This window comes from Myotis yumanensis, unplaced genomic scaffold, assembly GCF_028538775.1.
Source record: "Myotis yumanensis isolate MYYU_CA2020_CCGP unplaced genomic scaffold, mMyoYum1.0.hap1 SCAF_16, whole genome shotgun sequence".
Taxonomy (NCBI): domain Eukaryota; kingdom Metazoa; phylum Chordata; class Mammalia; order Chiroptera; family Vespertilionidae; genus Myotis; species Myotis yumanensis.
Window position 1 is genome coordinate 53,185,604 of NW_027223767.1, and position 8,616 is coordinate 53,194,219.

At 62.2% G+C, this 8,616-nt stretch overlaps 1 protein-coding gene across 4 annotated transcripts in view; it reads right to left on the reverse strand.

Annotated features, from left to right (window-relative positions):
• Window positions 1-7,708, reverse strand: part of CSNK1D (casein kinase 1 delta) — a 25,535-nt gene extending 17,827 nt beyond the window's left edge. For 2 of the 4 annotated variants that reach the window (XM_070394631.1, XM_070394633.1), the window contains exons 1-2: window positions 7,298-7,386; window positions 1,344-1,454 (exon numbers count right to left, since the gene is read on the reverse strand). In XM_070394631.1, coding sequence (XP_070250732.1) covers window positions 1,344-1,411 — 68 coding nt within the window. In that variant the 5' untranslated portion in view covers window positions 1,412-1,454; window positions 7,298-7,386. Of the gene's footprint in view, window positions 1-1,343; window positions 1,455-7,297 lie in introns of all 4 variants that reach the window. The other 2 variants (XM_070394634.1, XM_070394635.1) reach the window with 2 other exon arrangements.
• Between the last annotated feature and the right edge of the window lie 908 nt (window positions 7,709-8,616).

The window sequence follows — 8,616 nt, forward strand, 5'->3', positions numbered from 1 at the left end:
CCTGGATAGCAGCCACTGGGGGTGCGTCTGAAACTGGGGGATCCCAATCTGTGTGGGGAAGCGCAGAGTCCGGGTGCACTGGCAGGTCCCGGAGAAGGGCCAGGGGAGCTGGGAGCAGTGGCACCGGCTCCTAGAGCAGGGTTCTGGCGGGAAGCAGTGCTGGCCCCAGGCACTGAGCTCCGTCCAGAGACGTGTCAGATCCTCCCGGCCGGGGTGAGGGGTGCTCCTGCCTGTGCAGATGACAGGGGTGCCCTAGCTTGGGAGTTCAGAGGTGCTGCTCCTTCACAGTCAACAAGGCTTTTAAGTTGGGAGGTTCTATTCCACCCCCAGCACCAGGCTCCTTCCCCCCATGAAGGCCACATCCTGAGTCACCTCGTACTACTTGTCACCACCTTAAAAGTTGTGCCTGAGAAACTTCTTTCTGCTGTGGCCGCTGGCGGGCAAGCACCCTGGCCGGGTCCTCTGCGGGCCTCTCCCTGGGACGACAGGGGCAGAAAGTTTTTACCCGTGTGCCAGTCGAAGGCCTCTCTGCTCCCATAAACGCAGGAGGGACACGTGGATACCCTGTGCAGGGTTCAGCAGGACCGTGTGCTGCTCTGTTCGTCTCTGTTGCTAGAGACACCTGTGCTGCACCAAGTGCTGGTTTCCAGCAGCAGCAGCAGAGACCCCGCTGCTGTGAGGAAAGAGGTCACAGCCCTGCAGGGAGCCCTGGGGAGCGCCCCCCAAGAAGCGCCCCAGGGCTTCTGAGGAGAAGTGGCGCAGCATCCTTCCCAAGGCCCTGCGCCCAGGTCCCTTGGGGAGCAGCAGACAGTCCTCTCCAGGCTGCAGCGCCTCCACAATGGAGACTCCCTTATACACCCCACCTCCTGCTCCATCCGCGAAAATATTTTCCAGTCCAGAAAATTCTAAAAGTTAGACTCTGAGGTCAGGATGGGTGCCCTATGCATCAGTACCCTTAGGCCCCAGGGGAGGTTTGGGGACAGAATTGGGACAGTAATTCAGCTCAAAGGGGTTGCAGTAGTTTCACTCAGAAAAGTCTGAAGTCACCCCCCACCTCCCGCCCAGGCTTGTGAACAAACCATGTGACCCCGCTGGCACAGAACGACCAGCAGTGCTGGAGTCAAAGCCCACGCCGGCCCTGAGCTCAGACACTGCCCCGTGCAGACCAGGGAAGCAGTGCTTGAGACCGAAGTCCAAGCGAGGAGGCCTCTGCAGCCCGCCTGCCTGACAGCTGGGTCCAGGTGTGGGCATCTTCCTCCCTTTCCCCAAACAAGCCAGAGACGCTGGTTCGGGACGCTGCCCCCAAACAACCCTAGTTGTCTCTTAGCAGGTCAAGGCCATACCTCCTCCCTGCATCATTTTGTAGATTTTGCTCTCGATGTGGAGCTGAGGGTGTTTGGTTTTGACACATTCAAGCTTGATGGCAACTTCTTCTCCCGCCACAATGTCCGTACCTTGCAAAAGGAAGAAAAGCCAGTGTTAATTACCGGGCGCCCACCACCTAACCCCATGTCACACCGCCAGGAACAGGAGCGCTGCCTGCATCTCCCAAGGACCACAGGATGGTCACACTCCACTTCCTGTCGTGAGAGGTCAGTGGTGCACAAACCCCGTGGAAAAGAACCCTTTTCCCCTTTGAAAACAGGGAGGATTGAACATGTATAGGAAAGTCTAGCTGGTTTCCCAACCCCCACCTCCGCAGGGACCCACTCGGTCACCAGACCGAGGAAGCCGACGGGTGCCCTCCACAGCCTCCCATCGCCCCTGCTCTGAACCGTCCTATCGCCCTGTTGGGCAGCCCCAGGGGCGACTCCATGTGTCCCTGCGACACCTTCCGTGTGGCCCCTCGGCCCCGCACTGCTGGGACAGGCCTGTGTGCACGTGTGCACCGTTCTCTAGAGCAGTGGTTCTCAACCTTGGCTGCACGTGAGAATCACCTGGGAATCTTTTTAAAATCCTGATTTCTGGGCCTCATCCTCCGGAAATTCTGTTTCTTTGTTACTCATGTTGTGGCCCCACCCCATAACAAAGAGACAGAATTTCTGGAGGATGTGGCCCAGAAATCAGGATTTTAAAAAGATTCCCAGGTGATTCTCATGTGCAGCCAAGGCTGAGAACCACTGCACTAGAGGGAAGGCTGGTCTCATCAAACACATGCCCCCAGCCCACCCAGCCAAGCATCCAGCTCCCAGCCCTCTCAACAGTCGGGCACTCCTCAAACGGGTGCAGATCCCCAGGTGGCAGCGCTCCTCCCTGACCCATCACAGCCAGGCCAAGGGACAGAAGGGGGGGGTGCCCTCAGTCAGCCTTGTGATACGAGGCAACAGGACAACACTTGTGTTTCTTACCGACGCTAGACCGGGAGGATGAACTGTTGTTTCCAAAGCCCTGACTACACCTATGCAACATGTACCTGTCATACACCCTTGTTAGTTTTGTACTGAAACTGGCAATACAACGTATGCTAATACCTCCAATTATCAGCCCATGAGTTTCAAGGTAAAATTAAGAGCTTTTACCTGCAAATATTTTATCTTTATTTTCCTCCAATAATGACTTGCAAACCCGACAACCACCCCCTCCGGCTTCACACGTGAATGCTCCAGAGCTCCAAGCTGGCCCAAGGCGGCCTGCAGGCCCTTCCTCGAGGCGCTGTAACTGGAGAGCAGAGGAGTCCTCTGTGGCGAGGGCGCTGCTGGCTTCCTCACAGGTGCCCTCCAAGCATGAGGCCTGGGAGCCTCCCCAGCAGTGCGGTGCTCGTGAACCACCTACCACTGGCTCCAGCAGCGCGGACAGCGCCTGGGACACTCCCTTCCCCAGCGCTCGCCACCTCCGCCTGCTGGGGGACCACAGCGCGATTCATGAGGGACCGTGGGCATCAACGGGTGATGGTCACAAAGCACACTGAGACGCCAGCCCAGGCCAGCAAGCATCACAACAGTGACCGCCTGCAGGAGAGCTGCCTGCTGAGACTAACGTCCAGTGAATGCCCAAGACCCCAAAGAAAAGTCTCCTCTCGTGGCTCAGACGCTGCAGGGGCTGGGCCCTGTCTAGTGAGCCCGAATCCAAAACCGGTCACGTGCAGATTCAGTGGGATATTCCCCACCGACCGACCTCTCCCGTGGCCTCCAGGTCGGAGAGCTTCCTTCAAACTGCAGACTCTCGGGCCCTCAGAGACACAATGCACGTCGCTCTGCCTGCCTGCAGTTGGGACCATCATCCAATTACAACAGAAATGACTTCACACGAAATGGACTGTGCAAATGAAAAATGAACTCAAGAGTTCCTGTGAGGACCCGGAACCCTGAACTGAACTAGCCAGCGCAGGAGGAGCGGATGACTCATCTCACCAGTGACATCAGCAACTCCACACACTCATCACTGCCGCCCCAGCCAGGACACAAGCCCTCAATGAAAAAGCAGCCTGGGCCTTCGCAGACTACCTACCAGACGAGTGCCTCCGAGAAGGCAAACACTCCCAGCTCCACTCACTAACACAGAAGAGCTACCCCTGCAAGACAGTCTGTGGGACACATGACCACAGGCAACTCTGGAACACAGGATTCCCTCCTCCAACCATGTGCCAGGCCTGTGCCAGGATCACACCTGCACTGAGCCGGCCCCCGCCAGGATCAGAGACATGAAAATCTCCCGAGTGCAGCCACTCCAGGAGAAGGGCTTCACATGGGCTCTCGGCCACACAGCCATGAAGGTGGCGCACGCCATGGCTGCCTCCCCGGCAGGTCCCACCCACTGGGTGGGAGTCCTGAGCAGCAGCCCTTCAGGTTCTGTGCATTCCATGGACACCAACCATCAGAGGCCACTGGGCAGAACCACTTCTGCAGTCGATAGAGCCCCAGGATTCAGGCGGTGCTGCTCCAAGCCTCGTCCCCAAACTGCCCAGAGCAGGGGGACAAACACAGGACAGCAGGGAGGCACCACGAGCTCTGACAACAAGGTGACATCGCGGCACCACGTTCATCTCATTCTGCACAAGTACTGCTGTGACCAGTTGGAAGCTGAAAAACCTGGTGCTTCACAGCGGTGACTTGTGGAAGTGCTTCCAGATGGGAGCAGGAGCTGAAGACAACACTGCGCGCTGGTCCCAGGTTCAGCACCCAGTGGTCTGTTTACGCTCAGGTGCCTTAGCCCCCAAACAACCCAACTCTCAATGCCCATCAGGCAAAAGCGGGCGCCTCACAAGGCAGCGGGACGTCCATGTCCGACACAGGTCAATGCTGGTTTTACGACAACAACACCGTCCCTCGAGCTGACCAGACAGGGCAGATGGTAAATAAGCGAAACGAACCACAAGCTTGACCCCGTCCTGGGACAGGGAGGTAACTCCCACTGAGTGACATCCACAAAGAAACAGGGAGGCCCCGGAACAGCAGGGCAAAGGTCACCCACAGGGCAACTGTTGATCAAGCAGCTGATGCAGTGCCAGGACTTCTCATTAGAGCCCTCAGCCTCCACCCTAGAGGACGCAGGCGATGACCTACTATGTGTTCCACACCTGCCTGGTGCCATCAGGAGCGTGAAAATCAGACATGAAGAGGTTCCTAAACTTTAGTGCCCAAAAAGGTGTTTGGACATGTTGTCGGGTGGACAGTATAGTCCGCCCGGAGATAAACGGACAGAGCAAGTACCAAAGCCAAAAGCTGGCAAAATGAAAACCTCCATTCTGACACCAGGAATGCGGTATCCCAGTCCCCTGCCACCAGAAGACAGACAGGAAGGGGAACAGCTCCGTGAGAAGGGGCTCCCTGCACCCCGAGAGCTGAGCACCCTGCAGGCGCTCCATAAGCATGGCTGCACTTCAGAGCAGCCCCGGTACAGACCACGGCACCACCACACAGGCTGGTCCCTTGCACACTCTTCTTCCCCAGTGCCCATTGGTCACACGGGGCTTTGGAGCACAGGGTCCATATTGGAGACACTGACACTTCCCTTATTTTCTAATGTCATCACATGGGTAAGGGTACCCTGACAGCAAGTGAAAGGGCTTCAGTCACCCCAGCAACCAGGGCTGACGCTTGTGGAAGCTAAGACGGAGGGAGGCCCAGGAGTGACGGCCCAGGCTCCCTCCTGCGGCACCTGCTGAGTGCTGCACAGGTATGTGAGCACGCAGGCCTTCCCAGGAGCCTCCGGACCTGTCAAGCTCAGGGGAGGAGACTGAGGGTTGACTACACGTTTTGGAGTCCACGTTGACCCAAGTCCAGTCCGTCCATTTTCTGAAGCCCAGGCGCTGGAGAAACAGCCCCGAGACCGCATCCTGTGAACGGGCGACTCCGGGAAGCACCACGGGCCTGGCTGGTCAGGAGGGGCAGCACCATTTCTGCGCAGCTGCCGGGAGGACAGGCGGACACTGGAACTTCCTGGTGTGTGAGGCCCGCTCCAGCTGAAGGACAGCCTTCCCTCCTCCCAGTGTCAAAGGTATGGAAGCACAGAAAGTCCCACGTGGACCGCCATGACCCCAAACGCCAGGCTCACAACAGGGTGAGCCTACCCGGTGGAGTCTAGAGTATTCTGACCAAGAGCAAAGTGCCGGCATAAGAAGGACCAAGGACATACCGACTTTCCAGGTGAGGACTCGATGCCTAAACAAACAGAACAGAACTCCGGTCCAGATGACTCAATCCATCCTCTGCTCTTTGGACCTCATCTTTGACCCTTAGCTACAGTATGTGGTGAGCACCTTCAGACCCACCTTTCAGCCAACGAGATCTCTGCACGCTCCTCTGCTCTGGAGTCCACGCAGGTGGGAAAACCCTGCTGTGCTCCGCCCCACACAAGGAACTCCAGTGAACCCCGGGTACCTCTCTCTGAAGGAGGCAGGAGAGCCACAGGCCACCCACCCAGGCCAGACACACGAGCGGGGCGGGCCCAACAGGAGGGGAGGCCCACAGGGAGAGGAGAGTGGTGACAGCAGACAGGGTGCCGCCGACCTCCCACCCCAGGAGGAGAGCTGACACCTCGGAGAATGGCTCGCTGACAGCTCTTCCACGCGACTCTCGGACACCAGGCGCTGTCCGGCAGCCTCAGACCAGAGGACGAGGACTCATAGACATCTACTCTGATGCCCGCAGAAGGGCAGCTCACGGCTGGCTTCTCCGTCCAGCTCCTCGGTCCCAGGCTGAAAGTGTTGCCCAAACCCCCCGTCCTACCAATAAGGCAAACAGCTCGCATTTAGCAGCCCTTGGCCGCCCAAAGCGCTGCCGAGAAGGCAGCCGGCTGACGACGGGGCATCAATATTTAAACAGTAGAATCCAAACGTCTCCAAAGTGTATTTTACTGGGAGAACAGCGGGAGGAAACACAGGTTCAAAGGCAGCAATGCAGCGTGTGGCGGGGTCCCCTGCGGGGGGCGGAGGGCGCACAGCAGCGGTCGGGCACCTCCGCCGGTGGACCGGACCGGACCGGACGGGAGGGGCGGGGACAGCCAGGCCGGACCCTCCTGACAGTCCACCAGCCCAAACCCCGCGGAAGAGTTCACCCCCAAACTTGCGCAACGGCGGCTCCTCCGCACCCACGCGCGGGCCTGCGGGACGGCCCACCGGGGGGGGCGGGGGGGGGTCACCGGCACGCAACCCCGGAAGCGCAGGGCGTCCGCGGTGGGTGCCCCGCCGGAGGGCGCAGCCAGCCGCTCCGCACACCTGCGCGTTCTTCCCCCGGAACCGGACACGGGCCAGAACGTCCCGCCCCAAACAGTTTTCGGACCCGCCCGGACACTCCAACAGCCAGGGCCGAGCTCGCGAGGACAGCGCGGCGCCGCGGCCGCCTCCGCCGGGCCAACGTCCGACACGGGCCGGGCCGCGGCCCCCACCGTCCGCTCCGCGTCCGGGCGCCCAGCGCGGAGCTGGATGCGCAACACGCCCTCGGCCCCCGCCCGCCCGCCCGGCCCGGCCCGGCGCGTCGCGAAGGGCAGCGGGGGCCCTGGCGCCCCGGCCACCGCACCCAGCCCGCCGCACGTGCGCAGGACGCGGGGCCGCGCACCGCCACCGCCTTTGTCTGTGTGCGGGCCGCCGGCGGGGCCAGCGGGGCCTCGGGCCGACCCGGGCCACCCCGCAGCCCCGGGCACACGTTGGGCAGGTGCCCCCGGGGGGCGGCGGCGCGGGCCGGCCCGGAAAGGGCCCAAGTCCCTGCCTGGGAGCCGCGGGGCGGGGTCCCGGGGACAGAGGCGGGGGGCGGAGGGTGCCCAGGGGTGGGGGACGGCCGGGACCGGGTCCCCGCGGCCGGGCCGGAGGGGCCGAGCGGACGCCGGCCGGGCGGCCCCGAACCAGGGACGGGCGCCTCACCGAGATAGATGTCTCCGAAAGAGCCGCTGCCGATCTTCCGGCCCAGCCGGTACCTGTTCCCGACTCTGAGCTCCATGGCGGCGGCGGCGGGCCCGACTCCCTCCTGCCCTCCCGGCCGCTTCCTGGGTCTGAGCTCGGGGAGGCGGCGCCGCCGCTGCCGCTACTGCGGGTCCGGCTGCCGGCTCCGCCCCCCTCACGGCCCCGCTTTCACCATCGCTTTCCAGGCGCCCAGCCGCTCCCAGAGCCACAATACGGGGCGGATGGGACAGTCCGAGCGCCGCCGCCCCTGCTCCGGCTCCTGCCGAACACGCTTGCCCTCTCCCCGCCACGGATGGACTCGGATCTTCCGGGCCTAAATTCCCCTTCAGCTGCCTGAAGGAGCCGCCGCCATCGCGCTGTGACGTCACTTCCCCTAGCAACCTGGGGGCGGAGACTCGCTGCCCGAGGGGCGGGGCCTCGGTGTTCGGTGGGCGTGGCCACGCGGCCTGAGGGGCGGAGCCGAGCTGTCCCCGCGGGCGGGGCGGGTCCAGCACGCCTGGGCGTCCTCGCGCGACCCCTGGACCCCGAGCCGGCCCCTCCTCGCTCTGGCCCCCGCCCCCTGCTCCCAGCAGCAGCCCGAGTCGCCGCGTCCCGATTGCAGGCTCTACGTCTGCCTCCGCGGGTGTCTCGGAACCTGCGGCCGCTGTGGACAGCCCCGGGACGGGCCTGCAGGCTGTGCCCTGACCGGAGGGTGATGGGGAGGGGAAAGCCGAACCCGCCCCTCCAGGCTCCCGGGGCCGCGCCCTCGGACTCTGCATGGGGAGGGCCTTTCGTCCAGGACCAGGGCCGGAGAGATGACACCCGCCAGGCCGCAGGGGGCCCAGGGGACCACGGCCTTGGGGTGCACCCCCTCCGCGCCCCCCCCCCCCCCACGTCCTGCACACTCGGACCAGAAGGGCGCATCCTTGGGTCTGGGGTCAGATCGGAAGGGTGAAGGTGATGCCACTAAATTCAAAGGGTGAGGCCAGGACTGCCTGCCTCCATTCCATCGTCTTCCTCGCTGAACACGTTCCGAGCAGCGTTTTAGTATTTATCACAGGTAATCACATTGTGCCGGCCCGGACTGGAAACGACCCAAACCTCCATAATGGATCCAGTATGGCCAGTCCACACTGGGGAATGTCACTCAGCCGCGCAAAGGCAGGAAGCAGGGAGGCCACAGCGGGACGAGCCTTGAAAACGTTGAAGAAGCCGGACCACCGAGGGCCACACACTGTGTGAGTCTGTGCATACGAAGTGCCCAGAACAGGCCCGTCCAGGACAGACGGCAAGACGAGGGG